Genomic DNA, 17,866 nt, shown 5'->3' with positions numbered 1-17,866 from the left:
GCGCATTTACCAACGACTCAAAACACGTAAGTCAAGTCAAGTATACAACATCGAATCAAACCACAAAGGTTCTTGCTATGAAAAACAATAAATATTACTTAAATAATGCATTTCCTTTTTCTTTTCGCTCACTATGTTGTTGTCTCGTGTTGCCAAGGGGGTAGAGTGTTAAGAACTCGCCGTCTAGGGTAGGTTGGGGTCTGCCTTCATGCTGTAGGGATAAAACCTGAAGGATGATATCGAGAGTGGCCTTAATGTCAATTCAGTCTATTCCAAGAACCCTTGTAAAACAAACCTTTAAAAAATTTTGTTGCAACAAACCTACGGCAAGAAAATAAATCATCATTGCATATAACTCATTTCAGCTTGACCATCGCTCATTGACAGCAATATATTAATAAAACACACACAATCATATATTTAAAAAACGCTAAATAAATGTGAGTCATTTATACTTGTAAAGATTTTAAGGTACCGGTACTCAATTTAACAGCAAAAAGACTCCCATTGAGAAAAGCATAGTCAAAGTACAAAAGGATTACATTCACTCACAATATTAGTCCTTTTAATAGATACAACACATGGTAGTCTTTATGTTGTTCAAATCATTTACTTTCATAAACAAAGTGCTCGTAACAAACATGATTCCCACAGGCCAACAGAACAAAAAAAAAAGTCTATTAAAATCCTCATAACAGTAGTGTGTGTTAAAATGCAATGCTTAACATTTGCAGTACAGAGGCTTTTTATTCGGGCCACTAAATGGAAAACAACAGCAACAACTAAATCACAAATAGTGACATGTTTCATGAAGCTACATTCAGCAGGTCAATTAATGCTTCCTGACGTCTTGGCACCAAAATATCCTGATTCAGTGAGACCAGTGAGGAGCATTGAATATTCACAGTGGTCTTGGTCCTCATATCCCCAAACCAAGGTTACAAAATTCAAGTTGTGAACTTGATGTCAAAATTAATGGAAATTCACGAGGGGAAGAGAAATGTACGAATATAAAGGTTGCTCTTACTACAGAACTTAAATATAGTTTTCTATTTGAGCAAATCCAAACAACTCAATTTCATACAAGTATTGAAAAAAATTTACAGTAAATAATTGCTACTTGGTTATTTACGGTGTATGTGGACTTCACATACGCAGCTGCTCAATTGAATTTGTAAGGGTGTTTGCTGATGGAAAAACATGATGACATTTGTGATTATTATGTAATTTTCAGGATTTAAAGCATTCCCCATCTTTTAACTTTCAATGGAAATGTCCTATGAATGTTCCTGCCTTTTGCAACCCTGACACAAACACACACACACACACGCACGCACGCGCGCGCAAAAACATAGGCAGGCACATCTGGTGTGAACAACTCGGCCTGAGTTTGTAGTCAAAAATGTTCTTATTCTGAGTCTGAATTGGGGTCCAGCTCCATCTCTATGTCTATCCAGGACTGGCGCTTGGCGCTCGGGAAGTCCTTACCCAGGGAGCCTCGCGTGCGTGGCCGTGACGCCCCACCACCAACATTGTATTCGGGGCTTGCAAAGGGCTCGCTTTTGCGGGGTCGCCCTCTCCTGCGTTTAATTGGCTGGTTGCTACAATTGTTTGGAATGAATGTTTCATCCTTGTCTGGTTTTTCTTTCCTTTTCAGGATGCTTTCACCCTTTCGAGGTCTTCCTCTTGGCCGACGTGCGGCAGATGCGCTCAAATTAGACTGACGTGGCACCTGCTTCCCAGGAGCTGCTGTCGTGGGTTTTGCTGCATAGGGAGGTGACGCTAGGTCCAGGGGGATGGTCGAGTCGGTGCAGGAAGACTGGGTAGTAACGTCTGCATCCTGGTTGGGGTTCATCAGCATGAACGTGTAGATGCCTTGGCCTGCTAAGAAAAGACACAAACGCGTAATTGGAACTGTTCATAATTCATACTACTGTATAGTGATATTCTGAACCCCCCCCCCCCCAATAGGTGAATAACACAACATGCACAAGAGACGATAACAAGAAAACCAAGTCAACAGTTTTTGCCCTAAAAACTATAGAGGGGAAAAAAATGTTCAGTATTGAAACGTTTGTCGTTTTCTCTGCTTTCTGGTCAGAAACAGGTGATTTTGTGAAACCAACCCATGTTCTTTTGCTAACTACGAAAGAGCAGAAAAGGCTAGGGGGAAATAAACTACGGTACTCAAAGATTCAACTCTTACTTTTGATAGATTTGGCACTTATGACAAAACAATATTAAGTAGGTTTTAAAAATGCACTGTAAAGCCATTAACAATTTAAAATGTATACATTACTAACATGCACATATGACATATATGTCGTAGGCTATGAACAGAAATGCATGGGTGGTCCTGGACATGTGCGAACTTACCAGGTTTCATCGACGAAGGCAGGATGAGTCTGCCTGTCTTGGAGCGAACCAGAGGGATGGCAAATGGTTGTGCAGGTTGGGTCAACACCTCCTTGGGGGATGGAGCCGACACAGCAGGCGCTGTGGCATCGTTGGGCTTTGGAGCAGGTGGAACAAGCTTTTGGGGTGTGGGAGGCGGAAGTGATGGGGTTTCAGATTGGCGTTCTGGAACTTCGGACAGCGGGGGCGGTGTTAGTGGAAGGAGCTGGGGGGATGGCTTTGGTGGTGGTGATGGAAGTAGTTGAGTGGTTGGGACTGGGGGTGGTGGACTGGTGGCGTCTTTGGCATGCTCCTTTTTGGATTGGTACAGACGCATGAAGAAAGGCTCTGCTTTGGAGCCACCTTTGTCCTTCAAGCAACTGAAGATCATGTCCAAATTGCCTTTGATCAGTTCCTCAGGCTTCCCTATTTTCCCCCAAAAAATCCAAGAACACAGAAGACTTCAGTTTAATTGATCTTTTTTTCTTTTTCTTTTTAAACTGTGATCTAACAAAAGGGGAACACACACACCAGTCAAGCGGGACAATTTCTTCAAGTAAATCGCTTGGATCTGGGCCAGCTTCTTCTTCCTCTCCAGAAGGCCGTCAGAGATGGCCCTCAGCATATGGATTTCCTTTAAAGCCTAAAAACCCCACATAACAAGCGGGATATCGATTTTTCACCAAAACACATTCGGTTCGACATTTTCAGCACACACAACGACAAAAGGAACAGCAATCAACAAAATACAGCCAAAGCATTGAATATGAAACCGGTGAAATACCAACCATTGAGAGAAGGTGTAGTTTGGAACCGCCAGGTTGACCGAGAACGTTCTGCAGCTCGTCAAAAAGTGCACGTTGCTCCAAGCGGCGTTGCTTCTCGGTAACAGAATGGTCCCTGCGCCTCCTTGTACTGGGGTTTTCCAATTTGCCCTTGCACAATACCGGTGATTCATTCTGGGCCACTTCCTTCAGTCTTGCAATGGCCACTTCCTGTTTGTACTCCTCGATGGTCTCGATGTCTACAGTGGAGTCCACCTGGAGACAACAACAACAAAAAAATGATGGAAGGTGGAGCACGCTGTTTTCATGTCATAGCCTTGATAGAATCCTCAATTTTTATACCATGCTCTACCCACATTGCCAAGTGAAGGTTAAAATCTTCGGCAATTTAACACGGCCTCTCAGTCTTCATAGATTTTTGTCAAAGTACTAGCTTTAATTTTCGGGCATAAAAGGTTTTACGCACATCACTGTCATGGTCTGCGCTGTCGTCAGACAAACTGGATTCACAGTCTTCTGAAGAACAAATTGGTTGCTCGTCCTTCGTTCCCTGGGTTCCGTTAATGGCCACCGGCACATCCTCGTTAGTTGTCCCCTGCTGCGCTACTATATTTGTGGGTTCGTTCGGCCTGTCTGATTTGGGTAAGCGAATGAGGGTAAAGCCCCCCGGCAGGGTGACGCTGGGACAGTTGTTGTCCTTCTTGCTCGGGTTACACGGTGGGCAGATTCTGAAGGAATAGGTGCCGCTCTGGCTCAAGAAGCTGGGTGTCTTCAGTGAAGGTGACACAGTGAGTGAGACGGTCGAGCGGGCCGACCGCTGGAAAGGGTTGATGGCAGCGAGAGCGGCGAGCTGCCTCCCCGTTGGACTTTCGGGGTCTTTTTTCACACACGGTTGCTTTAACAATGGAACTGGGGAAACAAAAGATAAGACTCATGAAAACAAATTTAAGTCAATATGGTAATTTGCATTTGTTGGCGTCATTTGTTCTTTCCATTTTTCAAATGCCAATCAAAATGTAATGATACATATTTTTTTTTAAATCCAACAAAAGCCAGATTTTCAAAAATATACCAATTAATGTTTCAATATATTTTTGTCCGTTGTTCTCTTACGGTCAATATATACAGCTAACATATCTTAATGCGTGTTATGAAAAAACTCTGGGTCACATAAACCTGACCAATTAAATATTACAATTGTGTGAGCATTTTTTTTTATCTTAAAAAAAATCCAAATGAGATTTTCCCACTTTTTGGGGTTTTTTTGACTGCCAACTGAGAATGGACTGAATAAATCATACACCGATTTTTCAGAAATAAAATGATCATACAAAGCGGATGGGTCTGAACATCAGTACTGTCCTTCGCTGGCATCGCTATGGGCATCAGTCTGCCAGTAGCCTTCAAGTTCTGAATGGCAGGTTTTGCATTCAAGTTTTGATTGTCAAGTTTTGCCCCAACTTTGCGCACAGCAGTGATGGGGGCATGGTCCACCTTGCGAGTTAGGTCGGAGCGCCGCTGCAGCCTGCCTGTGGCGTACGCCGCAAGCCGGTTGGCTGGGTGCAGTGACCCCATGCTGCCTAGCAGCAGGTTAACGTAGTTGTAGGGTTTGCCATTGACCTGTTTATGGGAAAAAATAGAAAAAAAACAACAATAATTAAGAAAATGGTACAGAATATAACAGGAATCTAACATAAAAATTTGCACAAAAACATGGCCAAAAAGTTGAATAAATCAATACATTGTCATAAATAGGTTGAAATATAAAACCATAAAAAAATAAATAATTGCATGAAGCTCATAATGTATTTTTGGTTATAAAACGGTATGAGGATAGAACTGAAAAATGCATTCATGAGGTGATAAATGATCAAAATAATTGATCTCAATTGTTTCATCAGTTAAAATCCCAACCAATATCATACTTGTTCTTGAGTCTCACCTGTATGAGTTCAGTCGTTTGGCCGCTAACTGGTTTGGTTCTGGCCACCATCAGGCCAGCGGGCAACACGCCACTTAGGAAGGGCTTGACTTCGGATTGCCACACGGGCTGCTTGGAGTTTTCTTCCGTTGGGTCCAGCGCGTCCTCGTTCTGCTCCTCAGCTTCGACGCGAACGTTTGCCGGTCGACTGACGCGCACCTGGAGGACACATGATGATGCCATTTTCTATCTTACCCCACAGACTGTTCGCATACTAGAGTGCTTGTGTTTGCTATTACAGAGAATTGCAACTTCCAAGGTAGGGTTTGGAAGATATGGCACTCGGTAAGACACAAGACGTGTATTTCAAAAATGGTCTGTGTGTGTATCACAAAAGTGAGGCATATTTTACACAGTAATCCATAGTAATGATACTAAGGGCCTGAAGTGCAACACACCTACAAAGAGCGCGGGCTCTCGGCTAGGGTGAATACGCAATGTACGGTCCACTATATGCAACCTTGGATTAGGCACAGAAAACTCACCCTATAGGTGAGGCTGGACCCGCTAGGCTTCTGGATAAAGATCTTGGTGACAGGGTGGATGAGATATGGTCCAATGTTGAAGAGCTCGGACAGTTTATCCTGATTAAGGCGCGTGCACAAAGTCTGCAAGATCATCTCACGGTCTTCCTCCCAGCGGCATACCGACTGGATCTCGATTTGTTTTTTAATCAGTTTCTCTTTCAATACTGTGTTTTCTGCAAAATAACACACAGGCGTTACTGTAAACTCATTAGGAAGTCAATTTAAACATACATCATCGTAATGGTTCTTACCTTGCTTTTTGGGTTCGCATGGGGCCCGACTACGCTTCTTGGAGTTGGTGGCCAGTGTTGGAATGTAATCGATGGTGTTTTGAGATGGCGGCTTGCTTTTGAACGGACGAACCCGCGCGCAAGTCAGGAAGCTCTCCAGGTACTTGTACACAGGATCCTTGTCCTCTTCTTGAATCTGCAATTATAGGTTGATGTTGCTCATTTACAGGAAACTTCCATTTATTCATTTAATTATTCATGTAATTATTTTGAACCTGTTGCCTGGGAAGTGCCATATACGGCTTGAGGGGGTTTACAGGGGGCGCACATTGGCTTTTGGGCTGAAAGAGCGGATCTGGATCCGCGTCAAAAATATTGCGATTCCACAGTTTATTGGACTGCGAGGTGGAACACGGCTTGTGCTCAAGACTGGTCCCTGCTGGCAGAAAAAAAAAAACACTTGAATGACCATGACCCCTATTGTAGCACTGTTAGGGACATACAAGTAAAAATATTTGTAAGAAAAAACATTTTTATTTAATAAATACAAAACACACAAAAATAAAAAATATGCACGCATAAATGTTTTTTACAGCGTGTCATAGTGCTTAGATATATTCGGGATCACATTTGCATGCTGTCAAGAAAAGATTTGAATATGCCAGGCCCAACTCATAATCTTACCACTATTCACTTCATCCTGCTGCCAGCTATCTTCTGTTGTCCGCTTGGAGCAGGCACAGCCGAACATGCATGCAGGCTGGCGGCAGTGGAGCGGGCCCACGACGGGATAACTGAGACTAAAGCACACACAGCCCAGTCGGCAGAACTCTTGTCTGCATTCTGGCCCCGTCATCTTCCGAAGTGGATGTGGGGGGGATTTCTCTGCCTGCTGGTGCAGTGTCTGATTAAAAAAAAACAGAGGAGGAGTAGGAGGAGGTCTCAAGATCTTTTCTGATGGAAATGCTTGACCTTCACATGACTGACTCTGATTATTATCATATATTGTGCAATGTACATCAGCAACATTTTTAGGCACGCCCGCCATTGTTTGGTTAGTCAGTTAAGAGCTACTGGACATCGCGGATCACGATGAAATATTGTGATGCAGGTCTGGACAAAGGTGTACGGTGCTGATGGAGCTTTTGTGGTCGCTGAGTGGATATTTAGAGGTGTAAAAAAAATGCCCAGTTGGCAATTGTTTGGTACCTCTTTGGTCAGCATAACAGCCAGCGAGGCCGAGACCCTCGTTGGTGTCAGGCGCGTTCGGGTACAACCCTGGCTAACGACATCGTCCTCCATTTCCAACAGTTTCTGCTGGACAATCGGTGGGGCAGATGACGTGATGGCAGTCATCAGCCGGGAAGCCTGTGTCGGTCTAACCGCAAGGGGATAGGAAAATGTCCCATTATATAAACATGTTTTATCACATTGATTTTTCGCCATCTGCTGGCAGAAGTGTTCATTAAAGCTGCTTTCGAGACTTCTGGAGAATGAAAAAGACAAACCAGACTCAAGGCAAGAGCCATTTGTGGTTACTTTGATTTAATGAACTAAGTGTTGCGTAAATTTGTCATTCTCAATGCCGCTTAGCCTGTAGAGGATCGTGGGGGTGGGTGGTTTGAGTGCTGGAGCCTAACCCAGCTGACTTCATGCAAAAGACGGACTACACCCTGAACACATTGCCAGCCAATCGCCACTTCTCAAAAATATGACTTGTGCCAAAAGCAGGTCACTAGCCATGGTGTCTGCTAGCCAGAGGCTGAGCTGCACTGTAGTGGTGTGAGTAGCGTGCAAGGCCTTTAGTGTCCCTCATCTATTATGTTTTATGTACTACGTTCCATATGGAACACCGAAAAACATATACGGTTACACCCTGAGAGAGGAACCCGCCAGCAAGTTGTTACCTCTGTGGATTTGAAGCACGAAGCATGGTGGTGGTCGGAGTTCTCGCCAAGTACGGGGGTGGCGATGTCAATGCAGCATAGAGCAGTGGCTTAAAGGAGAGAGGGCAGGGCTTGTTGTTGATGCCAGCGGGCGTCTTGCGATGCTTGAGGACACTGTCCAGCGTCTTCACGTAGCTGGCGCTCTTAGCGGGCAGCTGGTAGGCCACGGGGGCTTCGGGGCCGGTAGAGAATGCGGCGGCGCGTTCGCTGATTTGCTGGGCCTCGCTCTCCAAGTACTCGTCCAGCATGTTGCTGCAGAAGGCCGACAGGTTTTTCTGGGAGCCTGGAAAAAAGAAACAAAATGATAATCATATTTAAAACCCAGTAAGGGACTCGGGAGAAGGTATAAGCCACCTCACCATCGCTTGGCTGCTTGCTTTGAACAAACTTGTTCTTCCAACCCTTTATTTTAGTCACGTCACTTGTTTTTCCTGTTCGGGAGATGAAAGTCAAACCCTCACCTGCAAAGCAAACGTGCTGAATCAAGCTGTCACTTTCACAAGGCCACATAAACTACTCGGGTTGGGGAATTCAGCCCTTTCTTGATTAGTTTGAGGTTGTTGCTCGGGGGGTTTAATTGTCATTTTAGTTGCTTCCGGAGTTCAAAGCGTGCTGTGTCCTGTGCTGCACTATGAGTAGCTAGTTTGCATTTCTGAGGTATGTCTTAACTAGACTTGTGCTGACTTACTGTCATGGTTGAAGGGTGGCAGTGGCAGGCGAACCCCCAAGTAGAGCAGGTCAATGGGCTTGCTGGGATCCAGAGAGCTCAGCTTCAAGCCCACTAAAAAAAGAACACAATTCATGTTTAATATTCTACTATTATTATTATAAGGGCACAGCAAGGGTCATATTTTGAGCCTTGTGTGTAATTGTCATGGTGTCAATGCATCCGCTCACCCTCCTCCAGGACAGGATGGATCACCTGTCTGTGCTTGGCCACTTTGAGGTCCTGTCGTAAGATGGCCTCAAGGCGACCAATCTTCTCCTCTGTAGTCTCTGGAGTGGACTCTTCTGAAATAGGTGAAATGATTAGATTTGCGAGATTAGATACAAATGGTAGAACAACTGTAAAACAACACGCGGGCTTTGTACCAGTTTTCATTTGCTGCGTGGGAGTCATCAGGGAGGAATCGGGTGATACCGGCGGAGACTTGTTGGATGGCTCGGCTCGGATGTGACTCTCCAGAGCTTCCTGTATCACGGAAAAGAAGCCCAGTTGAAAGGCATACGAACATGCTATGGGATGCTCGGTTGTGCTTTTTCCGTCGTCTGCTTGGTACGTCACGCATTGCAGGTATTTTGGGGATTTATTTTTTATTTTTTTGCTCTATAGTAGCCATCAATGGGTTTCAAAGAAAGTGAAAATGAAAGTGTTATCAGGAAGCCTGAAAAATTACTGCTTAAAAAAAGGAAATAACAGCTAAATATTTTATGCAGTTTGGTTTGGTGAAATTTACCATTTTACTATTGTAATAAATTTGCACAGTTATATTTGTATGGCATTATTTTCTGAATACGATGCTTCAGAAAAAGTGTGCACAAAACAAAAACGTGCAAAGAAACAAGCAAACAAAAAAACTCAGATTCTCTGTGGATACAGCATGGGCAGCAGAGTTAGGAGCCCTCCATAGCTTTTACTCCGTGGAAGAGGAAGCTGCAGGCTAGCTACAATTAGCAGGCACAAGGAGGAGACATCGGTCCCAACCAGCGAGTGTTAAACACAACGGGGGAGGTGAAAGTCTGTGCAGGTTCCATGTTCGGCGCGCTAGGTGATGATATTGTTCGAAAGGTCTAACGTTTCCTGATAAATAACCTTTCGTTTCTTGCATTTTAACATGCAGTCCTTCACTCACGTGACTACACAGCCTTGTTTATGTTCACCATGGATACGGCAAGCCCAAAATGGCTGCCACATTTTACAAGGAAACACTGTTCCCAAAGCCCATCATGTTTGAAGCAAAAAGACTAAGATGTTGCAAGTTATTTGCTTGCCCTGTGATTTGTTTTTCATAATAAAATGTAGTTTCCACTTATTTTCATCATGTACTATACTTATTTTGAACCACACACTGATCAAAATAAGGCGAGTGTAACTCTGCTCTTGGGATGGAATGGATTAATTTAATTTCACCCATCCATCCATTTTCTAATACGCTTGACGAAATATGAAAAAAAAAAAGTTTTACATTTTTAAATGTGTATTTTATGGTACACATACTGTATTTTATTTATATATAAATAAACTGATGACCGAAAAAAAAAAAACATTTATGACTCTAATTACATTGATTGTGTTTTGGAAACGAAACATTTATGAAGCAGACAAAGACATTGTTGAATCTGTAGTTTGCAGGCATTTACCCTGGTGGCGAATGAGACAAAGGTGAGGCCCTCGACTTCATCCAATTCAGGCTCTGCGGTGGAGCTCGCTGAGGGTCTGCCACAAGCCGCGGGCCGTAAGGTAGCAGATTTCCATCCTCCCTCCAATCTGCTCCAGTGCCCGTTCCTGTTGTTGTGGCGCCTACACAATGTTCTCTGGACCGACGGCGCAGAACTCACACAGGATTTTTTGGGGGTCTCAATGTGTAGCCGCTTGCTGGGCGACTTGTCGTCGTCTGTGTTGTCGCCTTTCGTCAGTGAACGTTTGAGTACAATCCTCAAGTCTCCGACGGCTTGTCTGCCTTGCACGCACTGAGTGACTGGATCGTGGTTGATGGTGGGGGAGAATGTGATTGGCTTCAGGACAAGATTGGACTCTTGTTCAGTCGGAAGGTAGGCCGAGTCAGCACTCAGAAGGCTACGAGAAAACACAAATCAACATTCAAACTACATCAGCTCCACTTTATGACCATTTTGAATTTTCCGGTACTTTAAAGCGTCCAGATAAACAACTAACATTTAATGATGCTCACAACTTAAAAGCAGTACATGCATTAGCTGCCAAAAACATTTTCTTTTTTACTCAGTGATGTATCGGTACAATAGCAATGATTACACATGTTCTCTTTCAGACATGAGACATTCTGAACAGTACCAAACATTCAATGTACAACACACAGAGATGGCTAGATTGGCTTTTCTGCTGCTAAATCTGTCAAACGAGTAATTGGCAATATTGTTTAGCATACACATTCAGAGGAAAAAAATGCTTTCATTTTTTTTACTATTATTAAAAAGAAAATTATCTATTACGTTACTTGAGTGAAATATTTTGTGAATCTTGTAAATCTGCAACCTGCAATATAATTGAGGTGATTCTTCTTTTGCCCGGGAACCTCAACAGGTTTATGAATGATCTATTGCAACGGAGTAGCTTAATCTTGCGCCTTGGTGGAGGTTAATGTTCACATAGAGATGAGATCGGTTCACAAGACCGGTACCACGTCCGCGACGTAAACAAAATTTATGTGCAAGTCTGAACATGCTGTAGTTTATCACTCACCTAATCTAACATAGAACAGTTAGTAGTAAGAACTGATGACGCCCTGAATTGGTTGCTAAATTCGGCTACTTGGTGGATGTAAATGGTTACATGCAGATAAATATTATGATGAAATGAATGCATGTGAACCATTTATTCCTACTTGAGAAAAAACTCCATACACCCAAAAAAAAAAAAAAAACCTCCTACCTTTGGTCAACAGGTTTGCATTCTGGTTGCTCCTCAGGTGGTTCCATGTTGAGCTGCAGTTTCTCTACCGGGATATCGCTCAAGTTGGGTCCGAACCGGTCCTCCCTGAAGCCCTTGGCGAAAGGATTGTGGTTGATCTTCAGCTGTGTGACGAGAAAATTCTGGTAGGTGGTCACTGCCATGAACTCCGTCTGCGGGAAGGTGAACGTCAAGCTTTCGGGTCCCACGACCGATGGCGTGATGTCGTTGGACAGGGGAATGACGTGGAGCTGGGGAATGTAGCGGTGCATGGAGGTGAGGATGATGTGGCCCTCCAAGTCTTTGGGGTTGTTGGTGACTTTGAGTTTGTAGAAGGACAACATGCTACCCATGAGGTCCGAGCCGCGGCACGGTGAGTAGTGGTGGGGAAAGACCCGCGCCGCAATCTGGGCCTGATACTCTGCCGGGCCCACCACCTCCCACTTGGGGGAGTTCCAGCGGTACTTGTATTTGTCTGAAGGTACAATGGAGAGCATCAGGCTGTAGTGTCGCTCAGGGTCCAGTCCAGCCAGGCGGTAGCGGCAGTAAGGGAACATGCGGCGGCCCTGCTTGGTGAGGATCATCTCCGTGCCGCAGCTGTGGAACTGCTTCCACACGCGGTCGTTCTCCAGCGTCACGCTCATGCCTTTGCACATCAGCATATTAGGTTGCTCATTGTCCGGGTTTGGACGCCCGAAATCCACCACCGCCGATTTTGTGATGCTCACAGAAAACGCCGGCGAATCCGATGCAGAGGCGATGTGCGAGCCAGCCGGGCTCATCCCCGAGACGGTGGGCAATGCCACAGTGGGCTTTGCCGGGCTGGCCTCGGCAGGAGAGTGGAGGGCTGTCACACTTTTGTTGGTACTCGCCACAGAGATGGCCGTGGTGGGAGAAGGAGGTGTGGAGGAAAGGACAGCCGTGGCGGGACCTGAGATGGGGATATTAGCCATGGGTCCCTCTTCAACATGCTGGTCCTGCATAGATACGGGTTGAGGGTGTGTCGCGGGCATCACTAATGCTTGCACTGGATTCACTTCTTCCTAGATGAAAATAATACATACCATAAAATACAAGATCGCAACCCCCAAAATCACCCATAGAAAGCTGTTTAATATGGGTCCTGATTTGCTGGTATCTTTATTATCAGAGTGAAGATTATGAATAGATAAAGATTCAAACCAGGCTAAAAACGTGGCTCTTTTGCCATAATTCTGATTCAGAGCTTTCAAAGTATTTTTAAAATCATGGTTTTCGAAAAACTTGTTCTTGCAACTGTATGCCCCCCCCCAAGATATTTTTTATTTATTTACTTTGCTTTTAAATCTCTTTAACTATGTGACTAGTTTTATGGCATTATGTGAAGCATGTTAAGTTACAGTGTGTATGAAAGGCATTAATTCTGGCTGCATTTACACTGTTCCTGGCGGCCATGTTTACGCAAATTTTAGTGTGACGTGCGCCTTTTATTTCTCCACATGTAACCCTTGCTAAGTTTTCTTACGGTACTGCAGTACATCGAATCAAACCAAATCTTTAACTTAAAAATCTACCGAGATACACATCAAACAATCTTTCATTGGAAAGTTATATCTTTAAAGAAAAATCAACATTAACAGAAACCTACTGGCAATTCATACTGTAAAACAACAAGAAACTCATTGCAACATACCCTCTCAAACTGAATTGTACTATATTGAATCAAATTGTAAACAATCAATCGTTCTACTTTAAAATAAACCGTTCTTGACTTGTATCCCACCTCATGTAGTATCAAATCATTTATTGGAGAGATGCACACCTATTCTGTTTTGCTTTCATTCCTTTGATGTGAGTCCAAAAGCCATTCATACTTGAAAGTATAGCTCTTAATCCCAGTTGCTGTGCAGAATCCTTGCATCTCCAAAACCTTCCTTTTTTTCAGTTTGTTGAGCCTTTAACATTACAGTACATCATTAAAGAGAGCACGCCATTTTCAACACTTTAGAAACAACAGTAATTAGGGTAGGGGTTAGACTTAATGAACGTTCGAAAGTTTAATGTTTATGATACTTTTATGGTTTAAGCTTTGAATATAGGCAACGTTTAACATGTTTAGGAGGGGATGGGGTCATGATGCCTAAATGCAAAAAAATGAAGTAAACGGGAATAACAGTACATTGACAGTATGGTTCTAAGTTTAACAACAATTGACACTCAAACAATAGTTTCAACTGCTCATGGATTTCTCCCGAATAGGACAATTCTGTAGAACGTGAGCTGGTTTAACACAGCACTGCATCACACCCATCGAAACATCCGTGACCCACAACGACAGAACGTCACCCGTGAGTGTTTTTAAACGTTTTAGCGACCTTTTCTCGTTCGGTCCGACACCGACAAAAGTGGACTTTGACTTTCCCGCTACAAGTGGGACCTTCGACGGCGTGACCGACCAATGGCAGCTCGGTGTCTCCGCGTGGAGGACATGGCTGACACGGCTGGCCAAGGATCCCGTGCTCTTTCAACTCGAAATAAATCAAATAAAAACGCCACGAGAGTCCATGTCGCATTGACGTGTGGAATTTAAAACGAGATTAAATTTAATTAACGTCGGGTTTTGTTGAAGAGGAGGACAAGTCGACAACGCCATAAAGCTACACACAAACATACAGAGGTGTTAATCGCTATCAAAAGGCACGTCGCCGCTATGTTTACCCCCTCAAATGCTGTGTTATATCCGTCTAAATGTTAATAATATCGTAAAGCCACACGAAGTGATGGGGTCTTGGGGGGAAACAAGAGAGGGGGAGATAAATAGAAAGAGTCCTTAGGCAGGCCGCCACTCACCAAGTTGGAAAAGTTGCAGTTTCCTCAAACGCCTCACCTCTCCGCTCCGGCAGGCCCGCCTCGTGCGTGGCCTCGGTGGCGGCCGTGCAAGCCGACTTGCGCCGGCAGAGTGTCGGAGGGGACACACAAACACTCCTAAACTGTTGGTCCGTCGAGGCAAAGTGGCAAATAATCGAGGCCGGAGAGAGCCACGCTAAGGCCAGCCCAGTCAGGATCTTTCTCTCTCTCTTGCATCGATCGACCCTGCGCGCGTACACGCCGAGCCAAGAAGGCGCATGCACAGTATCAGCCTCCCCCCACCTTCTGCTTACCCCATCCCCCGTCCTTCTCTTCCTCCAATAGCGCGTGATCCTCGCTTAGCAAACGTGTTGAGAGCGGGAGATTTTTTTGTAAATAAACAACAAAAACTACGAGAAGTTGTTCACAAAATGTTTCACAAGACTTATTCCTCGTGGCGCTTGATATCTTACCTGCTCGGACTCGTCGACTCACGTACACGCGCACACACAACAAACGTTGGGTAGTGGGCTGTGACGTCACACATTGGCGCCACGGCTCCTCGGTAGCCAATGAGCATGCTTCTTCTTCCTCACCCAAACTCAACTGAAGTCGTCAATATGTTACACTCGAACCCTTTTTATACAACTGAAAATAATAATGGTGACGTACTAAACAGAGACACGGTGCGGTACAAAATAAGCCGTAATCAATAATAAGCAACTTTTCGCACGGTTGAAATGAGGCGAAGGTGGCTCGTCATTGGTCAGTCATTTGGTTGGGACAAAATGGCGGCTACTGTAAACAGTACCGTGTACAAGTGTCAACATTCTAAGAAAATCAATTTTATGGCATTTAAAAAAGCACAACTATGGTGACACTTGAAAAAAATCAAGAGTAAAGTAACTTTCTCAATTTTCAAAATCTATATTTGTGGCTTTGTTGTGCTAAAATGCATGGCAAAACATGACTCCATATGTCATCATATTTCATACATAATTTAACAGCAGTCTACACCAAGCCCTCTGAGTCATTACAGAAGTCAATTCACTGAATGCTTTCTTATTACTGTATATTTTAAAAAAATATCTTCCTACCAGCTACTGCATAGCTACTGGGGGCATTACAGGACACACACAGACATGGACGATGGCGGGGAAGGTGATTCCAAGTGCCCACTTCACAGCGTAGATCTTTGCACATCTGCCCGTGGAGGTCTGCTTGCTGTTCCTTATAAACGTACTTTGTGTCCTTTGACATCCCTGATTCGAGCAAATCAGTTTCTTCTTCTGCCATGTCAAGGACTGTCATTGCGCCTCAGATCCTCTGCATTTAGAGGGAATGAGAGGACCCGCTTGGTCTCTTAGCGAAGCAAGTCGGCTGTGTTCACACACACACAATGGCGCAAATCACCAAGCTGAGTGTGTCTGCAAAAATACCAACACTCGGTCCAAACCACTCCCTCGCAGAATTAGCAGGAACACTCTGTAAACTTTGTTTCAGGCACCTTTAATCTGAATGTTATTAAAGATTAAATGTGATTAAATGTGAAAAGAGTCATTTTTATTCACTGTTCACAATTTAGGTTAGGGTGGATCTTAACAACTGTCCTAAAATGCAAACATTGCATTGACAGAGTTTTTTTATGACAGTCTTAATGAGACAACATCAAAACAATTACTTTTTGCAAAAGTTCTTGTTGGAAAACAAGCTTTTACCAATACCAAACACGTATGGACTGATGGATGTGTAGGACGTTGAAATAAAGAATTCCAATTCTGCCCAAAAAGGAAAGTCAGTGGCATTGAAAGTCATTTGGAAAACCAAATAAAGAGTCCAATCTACCTGAAACAATGTCATTGCCACCAGGATTGCAATGGTGCTCCGGCGGAGCCCTCGTACGTGACACCTTTTCTGATTCTGGGTCAAGCCACACACGGTGGTGATGGGCTTCACTGTGGTCCTCGGGCCAAGTAACCCTGTGACGATGAGGCAACTTGTAAGCGTCACAATAGTCAGAGGCAACAGGTAACACAACAGAATGAAGGTGTACTTGTAAACGCGGTTAACCGTCGGACAGTGGTTGTTGCTGCATAGAAAGAAGTCCGGCGGGCATCCCGTGTGATTCCATGTATAGTTCCCCATGAGATTCCCTGTCGAGCCTTGCAAGTTCATGACAAAAATGGGGGCACTCAAGAGGATGGCGATACCAATGCAAAGCCCAATTGCTGTCCAAGCGGCATGGATGTTATCCAGGCAGATGGGAAGGTGGACTCTGTTGTTGGCATATCTGAGTTTCTGGTAGCGATAGATGCTGATGAGGACGGTGAAGAGGATGCTGCCGATTTCCCCCAACACCGTCAAGAATTTCAGCGAGCGGCACAACCATGCCTCCAAGACCTCGTAGGACCTCTGAAGAATGATAATGTCATAGATGTTGACAATGACAATCTCCTCCAGGTTGGCTGAAGCCAGCCCTAGAAGAAACAGCTGAAACGTCTTGACCGAGGAAACCCTGGTCTGAATTATGGAGAAGATGAGAAAAACATTTCCCACAAAGCCAATGCAAGAAATTAAGACTCTTAAAGTCAGGAGGTAGAAAGAACCTTTCAGCATCATTAAAGTTAAGTGTGATCGGTGCAAGGTTTAGAAAGAATCTCCCTCTATCTGTCCGAGACCAAACAATCTTGTTATGGAGTACTCAGAGATGCTGGAAGCTTGCCGATTGGCGGACTGGCTGTGCTCATCCTCCAAACGGTAAAACAAAAAGCAGGCTGGAAAAATTTGAAGGCTGGGCATCATTAAATTTTCACCTCTGAGCTTTTCATAAGTGCCACTCAGAGACGAGAGCTTCATTCGGGTTAGATTTAGGGCAGCGGCATGTTGTTGGGATGTTATTTTTTTCCCCCCACTGACTGACATCTACAAATGCATATTGACTACACTAGTATTATGAAAAAGTGAGCATATGAAGAGTGTATTTAAAGGCTGACACAGTTACGGTAAGTTCGTTTCTTTAATGTTTTATAGTCAGTTTTTTATGGTTATAAGACTCTATTTTATTTTTTATTTTTTGCATGACGTGATCTCTAGATGATGAGCCGAACAGCGGAGAAGCCATAATGGCACACAGGGGTCTCGTGATGTTGACAGAGGACCAGTTCATGTTTCAGCTTGTCTCTTTTTCCTTTGCTAGCGCATCATCTATTCGTTAGCACAACTGAACTCCCTCCATACTGAATCAGCTTAATGGTGAATCCCACTGTGTGCATGTGTGCGTGTGTGTGTGTGTGTGTGTGTGTGTGTGTGTGTGTGTGTGATTAAGGCTAAGCCCTACACTGGCAGCAAATGGGGAAAAGGGAACGTCGGGGATGGAAGTTTTGGCAGCTTAGCCTTCGATAATTATCAATCAATAATTTTTTTTTGTTGTGTGAATGTAAGCTTGTTTTTCTCATTCTTAATTAATATTGTTTAATATATTTCATAATTATTTACTTTTATTCTATATGACTGACTTTACCGGGTACA

At 44.0% G+C, this 17,866-nt stretch overlaps 2 protein-coding genes across 5 annotated transcripts; both read right to left on the bottom strand.

Annotated features, from left to right (window-relative positions):
- Nucleotides 1-548: 548 nt before the first annotated feature.
- mgab (MAX dimerization protein MGA b) lies at nucleotides 549-14,618 on the bottom strand. 4 transcript variants are annotated; one of them, XM_086100987.1, is made up of 20 exons: nucleotides 14,342-14,618; nucleotides 11,495-12,555; nucleotides 10,225-10,660; nucleotides 8,956-9,055; nucleotides 8,761-8,874; nucleotides 8,552-8,644; nucleotides 8,223-8,324; nucleotides 7,825-8,146; nucleotides 7,127-7,295; nucleotides 6,602-6,821; nucleotides 6,193-6,356; nucleotides 5,939-6,113; nucleotides 5,646-5,860; nucleotides 5,122-5,319; nucleotides 4,511-4,799; nucleotides 3,646-4,088; nucleotides 3,183-3,434; nucleotides 2,926-3,037; nucleotides 2,377-2,820; nucleotides 549-1,884 (listed from the first exon to the last, which is right to left on the bottom strand). In XM_086100987.1, the coding sequence occupies exons 2-20, from the start codon at nucleotides 12,523-12,525 to the stop codon at nucleotides 1,409-1,411; spliced, it is 5,355 nt and encodes a 1,784-aa protein (XP_085957113.1). In that variant the 5' UTR covers nucleotides 12,526-12,555; nucleotides 14,342-14,618; the 3' UTR covers nucleotides 549-1,408. The 4 variants fall into 4 exon arrangements, with proteins under 4 accessions (XP_085957113.1, XP_085957115.1, XP_085957114.1 ...); XM_086100989.1 differs by having other exon boundaries at nucleotides 549-1,881; XM_086100988.1 differs by having other exon boundaries at nucleotides 6,193-6,353.
- A 1,397-nt stretch (nucleotides 14,619-16,015) lies between these two features.
- On the bottom strand, nucleotides 16,016-16,957 carry ora6 (olfactory receptor class A related 6). The gene has a single exon (XM_086100607.1). The coding sequence runs from the start codon at nucleotides 16,955-16,957 to the stop codon at nucleotides 16,016-16,018; it is 942 nt and encodes a 313-aa protein (XP_085956733.1).
- Between the last annotated feature and the right edge of the window lie 909 nt (nucleotides 16,958-17,866).

This window comes from Hippocampus guttulatus, chromosome 20 (assembly GCF_054856545.1).
Source record: "Hippocampus guttulatus isolate MCC_2025c chromosome 20, RoL_Hgut_1.0, whole genome shotgun sequence".
Classification (NCBI taxonomy): domain Eukaryota; kingdom Metazoa; phylum Chordata; class Actinopteri; order Syngnathiformes; family Syngnathidae; genus Hippocampus; species Hippocampus guttulatus.
The sequence above is the reverse complement of the archived record's forward strand: the minus strand, read 5'-3'. Positions and strand labels throughout refer to the sequence as shown.